The 11,397-nt window shown below is 43.8% G+C and overlaps 1 protein-coding gene across 1 annotated transcript; it reads left to right on the forward strand.

Moving 5' to 3' along the window:
* Positions 1–10,952, forward strand: TLR7 (toll like receptor 7). Its single transcript, XM_075057437.1, has 2 exons — positions 1–1,036; positions 7,348–10,952. The coding sequence occupies exons 1-2, from the start codon at positions 1,034–1,036 to the stop codon at positions 10,486–10,488; spliced, it is 3,144 nt and encodes a 1,047-aa protein (XP_074913538.1). The 5' UTR covers positions 1–1,033; the 3' UTR covers positions 10,489–10,952.
* Positions 10,953–11,397: the final 445 nt, after the last annotated feature.

Below are 11,397 nucleotides of genomic sequence, written 5' to 3' on the forward strand. Positions count from 1 at the left end.
TCCATGAAATGCTGGATTGTCACCAGCTTAAGTCTGGCCCTGTCATCTTTATCCCTTCTACAGTCTCGCACACAGTTTTTACTTTTTGTATGCTGTTTCCTATGCCCTTACCACTCCCCTTTTTTTCCTGGTTTAATTTGGTTCCCTTCCCCAAAGTCCCATTCACTTAATAGACATTTCTTCCACAAAGTATTCAGCTTGAGATTTGTCCCAGTTCTTGAAGGTATTTGCAGCAGAAATGAACCCCAAACAATAACAATAACACAAATTACTAAACTTCAACATATAAAATATTGTTAATGTCAATTAACAATTTCTGTCTGTTCATGCAGCTTACAATAAAAAAGGGGGGGGGGGGCAGAGAGAAGGAACATGAGCTTCTGCAAATCTTAGTTGTCTGAAGTGAATGTTACCTGTATGTAACACATTTCCCTCGTAGCTGATTGATCTTACGCTCTGTCACCAAGTATTTTGCAACTGCCCTCCTTTGGGGTTCCCCATGGCTTGGATGTTTATCTTCTTGGAGTAGGTCTTATTATAGTTCTTTATGGTTTGACACTGTAGCTAGGTAAAGTGCACAGTTTGAAATTAAAACCGTGTTCAAACGTAGCAAAAAAGAGAGCAAATTGCAGCATATGAGACCAAAGGGAAAACAAAACTTTTGTCACAACAGCGCACAGACGTATGAGTAATGTGAGAATTTGCTTAAAAGGGAAAAAATAAGACTAGTCAGTTATTTTTATGGGGTGTGGAGGAGTAAATGAGGTACTGTTTTTTTAATTTTAAGTACAAATGTTTGAGGAAGTAGGTTGCAGCACTTGTTTCACATTTAATTATTTCTCAAGTCGCAGTCCAGCTGAAGAGTCGTGATAGAGCAGTGATTACTGCTGTTGTCCTGAGTGAGTTATGTCATGTTCTACTCTCCTCTGCACCTGAGCTGAACCAGTGGGGACCTCTTTTATGCTGTTTTCTTCTGCTCTGACTTACGGTCTCCTCCAACAAAAAAGCTGCCAGACCTGGAAGCACACAGAAAATGGTATGTTAAAATTTCCTTTTAAATTTGCTCTTAGACCTTTTTTGACTGGAACTGTTGTAGAAGACTTTCAAGAACATAATCTCCTTTTCTGCATTCTAATTGTTCAAATTTACTATTGTGGGTAGAAGCTGCAATACATGATGACAGGAAAGGAAAGCATTTATTTCCACTAATACTAACTGGCTAGCATTTATTTGTACTGCTGCGCTACAGAGAGTATAATAATGTCTTTTCTAATTGCTATAACTTCTGAGGTGTTCTTTTTCTCTAGCCTTCCCCCTGCCACCTCTTAAAATGCATATGGAACGCCTACAGAAAAACTTCCTTCAGAAACACCTAGCTGTTTTGTTGCTGAATATTTGAAGAATGCCCTAAATCATTATGAGTTTGTGCACATGCTAGTTAATATCAGCAGATTAGTGCTTTTTGGACTTCTTATAAAGCCGAGTGTAGATCACAAAGAGCAGTTCACATGCATGCCTCTAGCTGTACTTTTAAACTAGCTTCTCATTGCAAAGACATTGCACAAGTCAGCGTTGCTTTTTTCTTCTAATTAAAACAATCTTTTTTATTTGTTCTGGTACTATAATAGTCACAAGGTGTTACACATGCAGATAGTTGGACACAGCACCAGAGTGTAACAGTTTACAGTAAAAATAGCTAATGCATTAAAAGGGTATTTGGAAACAGAAGGACATACAAAGAAATGAAGCACAAAGATGGTAGGAGCTAGGCTGGCTCTGCAACAACACTTCGGTTCCTAAAAATACTGCAATACATGAGAGTTCAAAATTTGAGCATTGCGAACGTTTCAAAAGGCATTTTGGACTTCTTAAGAAACCTACAAACCTATTCGTGAAGGCTTTTAAGGCCCAGGTTCATTGCACCTAATTTTAGGCACCAAAACCTGCACTGTTTGTGTTCGGTGCGTGGTCGGGCAGAGCTCCCTCCATGCTCAGAGCCGAGCAGCGCCGGCGGAGCGGCCGCTCTCCTCTCCAGCTCTCTCTTGAACGTCAGTGCAGCCCACGTTGATGGCAATCAGTTGAGGAACTTGGGTAAGTGCCTAAAATTAGGTGTCTGAGTGCAGTGGCGAAGAATGAGCTCACGTGGAAAGTTTGTGGCAATCTAGACTGCAATCTCGCCTTGCCCGAGCCCTGCTCTATGGCTTGGACAGAAGGTTTTAATAGCAAATCTTTAAAGGGTGATTCTAATTAACATTTCCTCAAGAGCAGCAAATCTGTGGTTTGACTCCCAGTTAGAAGCAGAGGTTTTCCTTCCTTCTTTTAAAGGAAGACAAGCTGCTGGAGTTTGATCCGCAGCGGTTGTCAGCATTTCCCTCGGTGGCTGCAGGTGCCGTGTCCGTGGCTGGTGAGGGTCGGCACTTCATGGTCCGCTGTGGCGTGCATCAGCAGATGAAGATAAACGGCATCCATGTGATGGACGGACATGTCCTGCAGTGCAGAGTCTCTGGTTTCCCTCCCACCCCCCTGTGCTCCATGGGCACCTGCCTTGGCTAATGGTGCTGGCCCCGGGGTACGCTGGTCTGGCAAAGCAAGAGGTAGAGGTAGGCAGGAACTGGGGCACCACCGGCCGTTCAGTTAGGATAGGCGCTCTTTGGTTTTTCTTTAGTCTAATAAAGTCTTTTACATGCATAATATAGTGTGTCCCTTGGAAAAGAAGGCAGGCAAAATATTTACAAGAACGTATCCAGATTTTTCTTCTGCAATGTCCCTTTTCATTCAAAGAAAGACCTTCGGTTTTCCATGTAGTTAACGTCAATGGTAGAGTCCTTCCTTCTCCCTCCCACATCCCTGCCCATATTAGTAGAGGAAGAAAAGTTCTGAAAAAAGAGCTAGGATGGTGGGAGGAAATGAATGCATTTTATGTTCTCCAAATTAGCTCCCAGCTTACTTTGATTATTCCTATTCATAATTTTCATCCAAGTGCTTGTCTACATCAAGAAATCAGAAAAGTTACTCATCTGCTAAAGTTGGTTGGTTAGACTGCACTGAAGACACTGGTGAACTGTCTTACCCAGTGGCCTCCGTGTGGATGAGTTTCCAGCATGAATTGCTATAAACCAAATGAAGATTATTTTGATTCTTAACAAATGACTTCACAAGAGTTGAACATAATGAAATGTGAATTCACAGGCATAGCCTGGTTAGTCCAGCTTAGTTTTCCCTGAGTAATTGTATGAATGAGAGTCATGGCTACCAGCCATGATATTTAGCTACATTGCCTTTTTTCTGAGGATCTGCTGAAAATAAGAAAGCACCATAGCACCTCCTGACAATGGGAAAGGAAATTGTGTTAGAGGAAAGGCTGTGGTGGTGTACAGTACCACGTTACCAATACAAATCTCATGTGACAATACACTGAATTCAACATCTGCAGTGGACTTTTTGCATTTTTTCCTTCCATACTGAAGTTTGTATTCAAAAGCTGACTGAATGAATCCCCAAAGTGACTCCATTTGGCTGTTGAATCTAGATAGCAGAAGTGCAGTGCTGTGTGAGGCTTGATCTGCCTTCTCTCACATCTGCTGCCCTGCCAGTCACTAGAGCACTCCTCCAGATACACAGATGCATAGCTAGATTTTAGCATAGCTATCTAAGGTAACACAGAAACACAAAGTTGTTATACAGGGGACACAGTGGTCTAAGTAAACAGAGCATACAACAGGAAGCCTTAATTAATCTCCAAGTCTGTGTCACCTGCAAGACATGTCTTTGGCAACACCCCACAGGTTTTCACATAGTGTATGAGCAGGTGTTTATATGTTCTTGTGTCCCAACTAAAGCGAAAAAACATTTCCGAGTAGCTCGAACACTTTACCTAATCATCTGATTTTCAGCTGCTTAACTGGGTATTGACATTCAGTCAATATTATTCCATGCATAACTAATCCTGGTTGTTTAAGAGCATTCTGTGCACCATGCATCTCCAAGCCTTCAACATTGAGTTTTCCAGGGAGAAATTATGATGTTGATTATTGTGGGTTTTATTGTCTTTAAATCTCTTGACCAGCACCAGGCACAGGCAGTTAAGAAGCTGTGCAAGGCAGGAAAATGCTCATGGTCCCTCTGCCTGTGCTAGGCAAGCCAAGGTTGGCAGCCTGCTTGCCTGGCTGCCTGCCTCTGGCCAGAGGGACGGGGTTTCTTTGACATTGACTGCTGCTGAGGAAGTAACTAATAAGTAAGTTGTGAAATATTAAAAGCTTATTACTCTTCTCATAATGCACACAAATCCATAAAGTAGCCAAGACCACAAAGACTTGACAGACAGAGAGTGTGTTTTGGAAGGTTCTTTAAATGCTTGTAGGGTTTTGGCCACAATTGTTTACTGTTTATTATTCTTTTATGGGACATGCTCAATCTTAAATCTGACTTTGATTTTCATTTTTACACTTCACATTGATACAGTGCCCTCTTGGCCCCCTGTCTTTATGCGACAGTGAAAATGCAAGCTGGTATTAAACCATCTGGAAGTACAGCCATTAACTGGCTTAGGTCAACCATATATCCATTCTGACACTTACTAGACACTCTCATGTGGGCATGAATGACATGGTGAGCTGGAACCTGGGCAGAATCAAGCAAGACTACAAAGCTCTGGGGGTGTGATTCAGAGGGATTGGTGCTCAGGTTATTTTTTTCCTCTATTTTACCAGTTAGTGGGAAAAGTGCAGGCAGGAACAGACGCATGATGCAAACCAACACTTGGCTACATGGCTGGACATTCTTCAAGAAGGAAATCTTAAAGGTCCAGGAGCAGACCATCCACATGTGCCAAAAGACGAGCTGGCAGGGAAGACGACCAGCCTGGCTGAACAGAGAGTTTTGGCTGGAACTCAGGAAAAAAAGAGATTTTATGACCTTTGGAAGAAGGGGCAGGCAGCTCAGGAGGGCTACAAAGATGTCGTGAGGCGATGCAGGGAGAAAATTAGAAGGGCCAAAGCCTGACCAGAACTTAATTTGGCTACTGTGGTAAAAGACAATACAAAATGTTTCTATAAAGACATTACCAACAAAAGGTGGGCTAAGGAGAATCTCCATCCTTTAGTGGATGTGGGGGGAAACATAGTAACAAAGGCTGAGGTACTTAATGCCTTCTTTGCCTCAGTCTTTGATTCTAAGACCGATTATTCTCAGGGTACCCAGTCTGCTGAGCTGGAAGACAGAGATGGGGAGCAGAATGAAGACCCCATAATCCAAGGGGAAATGGTTAGTGACCAGCTACACCAATTAGACACACACAGGTCTATGGGGCTGGATGGGATCCACCCAAGGGTACTGAGGGAGCTGGTGGCAGTGCTCACCAAGCCACTTTCCGTCATTTATCAGCAGTCCTGGCTAACCGGGGAGGTCCCAGTTGACTGCAGGTTAGCAAATGTGACGCCCATCTACAAGAAGGGATGGAAGGAGGATCCGGGGAACTAGAGACCTGCCAGTGTGACCTCGGTGCCAGGGAGGGCTATGGAGCAGGTCATCTTGGGTGCCATCACGTGGCATGTCCAGGGCAACCAGGTGATCAGGCCCAGTCAGCATGGGTTTATGAAAGGCAGGTCCTGCTTGACTAACCCGATCTCCTTCTGTGACAAGACGACCCACTTAGTGGATGAGGGAAAGACTGTGGCTGTTGTCAAGCCTTTGGCAGTGTTTCCCACAGCATTCTCCTGTAGAAATTGTCTGCTCATGGCTTGGACAGGTGTACTCTTTGCTGGGTAAAAAACTGGCTGGATGGACGAGCCCAGAGAGTGGTGGTGAATGGAGTTAAATCCAGTTGGCAGCTGGTCACAAGTGGTGTTCACCAGGGCTCAGTACTGGGGCCAGTTCTGTTTAATGTCTTTATCAACGACCTGGATGAGGGGATCGAGTGCACCCTCAGTAAGTTTGCGGATGACACCAAGTTGGGAGGGAGGGTTGATCTGCTCGAGGGCAGGCAGGCTCTACAGAGGGATCTGGACAGGCTGGATCGATGGGACGAGGCCAATTGTATGAGGTTCAACAAGGCCAAGTGCCGGGTCCTGCACTTGGGTCACAACAACCCCACGCAGTGCGACAGACTTGGGGAAGAGTGGCTGGAAAGCTGCCCGGTGGAAAAGGACCTGGGGGTGTTGGTCAACAGCCGGCTGAGTATGAGCCAGCAGTGTGCCCAGGTGGCCAAGAAGGCCAACGGCATCCTGGCCGGTATCAGAAATGGTGTGGCCAGCAGGAGCAGGGAGGTGATCGTCCCCTGTACTGGGCACTGGTGAGGCCGCCCCTCGAGTCCTGTGTTCAGTTTTGGGCCCCTCACTGCGGGAAAGACATGGAGGGGCTGGAGCGTGTCCAGAGAAGGGCAACCGAGCTGGTGAGGGGCCTGGAGCACAAGTCTGATGAGGAGCGGCTGAGGGAGCTGGGGCTGTTTTGTCTGGAGAAAAGGAGGCTGAGGGGAGACCTTATCGCTCTCTACAACTCCTCTGAAAGGAGGTTGTAGCAAGGTGGGTGTGAGTCTTCTCCCAAATAACATGATAGGACAAGAGGAAATGGCCTCAAGTTGTGCCAGGGGAGGTTTAGATTGGATATTAGGAACAATTTCTTCACCGAAAGGGTTGTCAAGCATTGGAACAGGCTGCCCAGGGAAGTGGTGGAGTCACCATCTCTGGAGGTATTTAAAAGATGTGTAGATGTAGCACTTAGGGACGTGGTTTAGTGGTGGACTTGGCAGTGTTGGGTTAACAGTTGGACGTGATGATCTTAAAAGTCTTTTCCAACCTAAATAATTCTATGATTATATTCTATGATTCTAAGAATCCTTATGATAATGTAAAATTCAAATTAGGCACTCACATGTTAGTGTGGTTTTGAAACTTTACACTAGCTTTTAAGTGACTATAGATTTTCTCTATGTTTCATATGCTTCAAAAAATTAACTTTACTTATTTACGCTATCGTACAATGGCAATCTGCTGGATGTTTAACAGCACTTGTTTCCCCTTAAAAAAGAAAATTCACAAAGACATAGCCTTTATTCACCTGCTTTGTCATTTTTTTCAGTAGGTTTTTTTTTATGATTCATTATAGAGAGTGATATTTATCTTAACAGTACAATAACAGTGATAAGAAAGTAAAGAAAGCATTTGAGGAAATGCCAACATATGCCTTCCCCAAACTTATCATCCTACCTGCACATCCACTTCTAGCTATTGTGAGGGACAGGACTCCAGGTTAGCTGTGTGTTTGTGCTGACCCATTACATGCTTGATCTGATATCCTGTGACATGTTCCCGTTGCATTTAAATTAATACCTCCTTATTTCCTTATGTTTAGGTACCTTGTGCAAGGATGTCAAATGCGTTGCCGTTTGTCTTGCTCTTCCTATTTCCGCTACTGCTGTCAGGATCTTGGTTTCCCAAAAGTTTACCCTGTGATGTTAAAGCCTTTGAAGGTACCGTGACAGTGGACTGCACCGATCGGCGTCTCATGGAAGTCCCCAGAGGGATCCCTGCAAACGCTACCAACCTTACCCTGAATATTAACCATATCCCCCATATCTCTCCAACATCCTTTGCTCATCTTGAAAACCTCGTGGAGATTGACTTCAGATGCAACTGTGTGCCTGTCAGAATGGGGCCCAAAGATCACGTGTGCACCAGCAGACTGAAGATTGAGAATGGCAGTTTTGCTGCCCTGACAAGATTGAAGTCATTGTATTTGGATGCGAACCAGCTGTTGGAAATACCCCAGGGTCTTCCTAGTACTTTAAGTCTGCTGAGCCTGGAAGCGAACAGTATCTTTTCTATCCAAAAAGCCAATTTGTCAGAGCTAGGAAATGTAGAAGTATTGTATCTGGGACAGAACTGTTACTACCGCAATCCATGCAATGTTTCATTTGAAATTGAAAAAACAGCCTTTCTGGAGCTGAAAAAATTAACAATACTATCCCTGAAGTCTAACAACTTAACTCATATCCCACCCAATTTGTCATCTACTTTAAAGGAATTGTATATTTACAATAACATGATTCAAGTCATTGAGGAACATGATTTAAGTGCCCTTCACAACCTAGAAATTCTTGATCTAAGCGGTAACTGCCCACGTTGCTACAATGCCCCGTATCCTTGTATTCCCTGCCCCAAGAGCACAATTGAGATACATTCAAAGGCTTTTTATGCCTTGAAAAATTTAAGAACTTTGCGACTTCACAGTAACTCTCTTCATAGCATACCCAGCAGCTGGTTTAAAAACACCAGGAATCTCAAAGTACTCGACCTCTCCCAAAATTTCCTCATAAAGGAGATTGGAGATGCTCAATTTTTGAAGTTTATCCCCAGCCTTGTAGAGCTTGATCTGTCCTTTAATTTTGAACTGAAGATGTATTCACCATCCTTGAATCTGTCTAAGACATTTTCCTTCCTCTCTAACTTGGAAACCCTCAGGCTCAGGGGTTATGTCTTTAAAGAACTGAGAGAAGGAAACCTAGATCCATTGCTCAGTCTTAGAAATCTAACAGTGTTAGATCTTGGGACTAATTTTATTAAAGTTGCTGACCTGAGAGTGTTCAAGGAATTCCCAGCTCTTAAACTCATAGACCTCTCAATGAATAAAATTTCTCCTTCTTCAGGTGAAAGCAACTTTTACGGATTTTGCTCTAACCGTAGGATTTCAGTTGAGCAATACAAGAGGCAAGTATTACAAGAGCTGCATTATTTCAGGTACGATGAGTATGGGCGAAGTTGCAGGTCCAAAGACAAAGAGGCTGCTTCCTACCAATCTTCAGTTAAGGAAGAGTGCCTGAAATATGGAGAAACTCTGGATTTAAGCAGAAACAACATATTTTTTATTAACCCTTCAGATTTCCATGATCTTAGTTTCCTCAGATGCCTCAACTTGTCAGGTAATGCAATAAGTCAAACTTTAAATGGAAGTGAATTCAACTATTTGTCTGGATTGAAATACCTGGATTTTTCTAATAACAGGATTGACTTGCTATACTCAACTGCTTTCAAAGAGCTAAGTCTTTTAGAAATTCTAGACCTGAGCAATAACAAACATTATTTTCTGGCAGAAGGTGTTACTCAAGTCCTTAGTTTTATTAAAAACTTGGCCCATCTGAAGAAGCTGATGATGAATGAGAATGAGATTTCTACCTCTATTGACACAGGAATGGAAAGTCAATCTCTTCAAATTTTAGAATTCAGAGGAAATCATTTACATGTTTTATGGATGGATGGGAGTGCTAGATACTTGTCATTCTTCAAGAATCTGACCAGCCTGGAACAACTAGATATTTCCTTCAACTCACTCGCTTTTTTGCCTCCTGGTGTTTTTGAAGCTATGCCTCCAGAACTCAAGATCCTCAACTTAACCAATAACCAGATGAAGAGTTTCAACTGGGGAATGCTCCACTATCTGAAGAAACTAGTAACTCTGGACCTCAGCAATAACCTTCTGGGTACTGTTCCCCGAGAGCTGTCCAATTGCTCTTCATCCCTCCAAGAACTGATGCTCCGAAACAATCGCATTCAACGGCTAACCAAACATTTTCTCAGAGGTGCTTTTAAATTGAAATACTTGGACCTCAGCTCAAACAAGATCCAAGTAATTAAGAAATCTAGCTTCCCTGAAAGTGTCATTAACAACCTGAGGATGCTGCTTTTGCATGGTAATCCTTTCAAGTGCAACTGTGATGCCGTGTGGTTTGTTTGGTGGATCAATCAGACTCAAGTGACTATTCCTCTTCTGGCCACAGACGTGACCTGTGCTGGCCCAGGGGCACATAAAGGAAGGAGCGTGGTTTACTTGGACCTGTATACCTGTGAGCTGGACACCTCGTATTTGATCCTGTATGGTCTGTCAGCTTCAGCTGTCCTAGGCCTTATGGTGTTCACAGTGACGAGCCATCTCTATTTCTGGGACGTGTGGTATAGTTACCATTACTGCACTGCCAAGTTGAAGGGCTATCGGCGTTTATCTTTACCAGATGCTTGCTACGATGCTTTTATTGCCTATGACAATGAAGATCCAGCTGTGAATGACTGGGTGCTGACAGAACTGGTTGAAAGGCTGGAAGACCAAAAAGCCAAACAGTTCAACTTATGCCTGCAAGAAAGGGACTGGCTCCCAGGACAGCCAGTCTTTGACAACCTTTCCCAGAGCATTCAGCTGAGCAAAAAGACCATATTTGTGCTGACCAACAAGTATATTAAGAGCGGCAGCTTCAAGACAACATTTTACATGGCCCACCAGCGGCTTCTAGATGAAAAAATGGATGTCATTGTCTTGATATTTCTTGAGAAGGTTTTGCAGAAGTCCCGGTATGTCCGGCTGAGGAAGAGGCTGTGCAGAAGTTCTGTCCTGGAATGGCCAACTAACCCTCGATCTCAGCCCTACTTCTGGCAGTGCCTGAAAAATGCAATAGCTACGAGCAATACGCTGACTTATAACAAGCTTCTCCAAGAAACTGTTTAGCTCTACCCTTCCCTATAAATGTTGTTATGATGCACGGTGAGCAAAAGATCCTAAACTTCATTTGGAGAAACTGTTGAAGCGTGGAGGACAAATGTAATTGTGATATTATACCCTCAAACAAAATGTACAATTAGTCCCAAAGCTGATAGTTCACTTGTTTTGCTATGACAAGATTGCACAGAAACTGTTGCCAGCAGGGATGTTTAGCTGACATGCACCTTGCTTGGCACTGATTGCTGCACAGCAAGAGAAGATGCACTACCCACTGGAAGTCCCTGGTTTAGAACAGAATCACCACTTCCAGCTTTCAGTTCACTGGAGGCCTCCAGCATCTCCTGTGGTTGGGTCAAGTGTGGGTGAGACACTTGCTCAGCTTACTCTAGTATACAGACTGCCGGGAGGAGTTTGGCCGTGCCTAAAGTTGCTGCTGTTCAGATCACTGTTGGAGTAAATGTGATTTTAATAGAAAATGGAAGTTTCTGTGTTTGGTGTATTTATGAAAAACAAGAAAAGTGTTTGGTGACAGATTCGTCTCAGAAAATACCCTAAGCAAAGCTCACACTTTGATTTTAGGAGTCAGGAAAATGTAAGAATAATTATCTTTAATCTCAGGCTTACAGCTGCTGAGCCTACCACTTCTGTCCAAGTGGGCAACAGCCCTTGTCGGTGGGGAAAGAAAGTTCTGGCAGGACTGCTGCTGTCAGGGGCTTGGGAGCTCTCCCGCTGTTGCATTGTCAAAAAGCTCATAAATCTGAAGACACTTTGAAGAACGTGTATGGGCTAAACCGGGAAGGTATGTGAGAAACAAATTCAGAAGGGCTTGCAGGCTGCGGGTCAGAAGGAGTTACAAGGTAAAGGGGGTCCCCGTGCGTGGAGCTGCTGGTGGGAGCGAGGAGGGGGAGCAGGACA

The sequence above is a fragment of the Buteo buteo genome, chromosome 25 (genome assembly GCF_964188355.1).
Source record: "Buteo buteo chromosome 25, bButBut1.hap1.1, whole genome shotgun sequence".
Taxonomy (NCBI): Eukaryota; Metazoa; Chordata; class Aves; order Accipitriformes; family Accipitridae; genus Buteo; species Buteo buteo.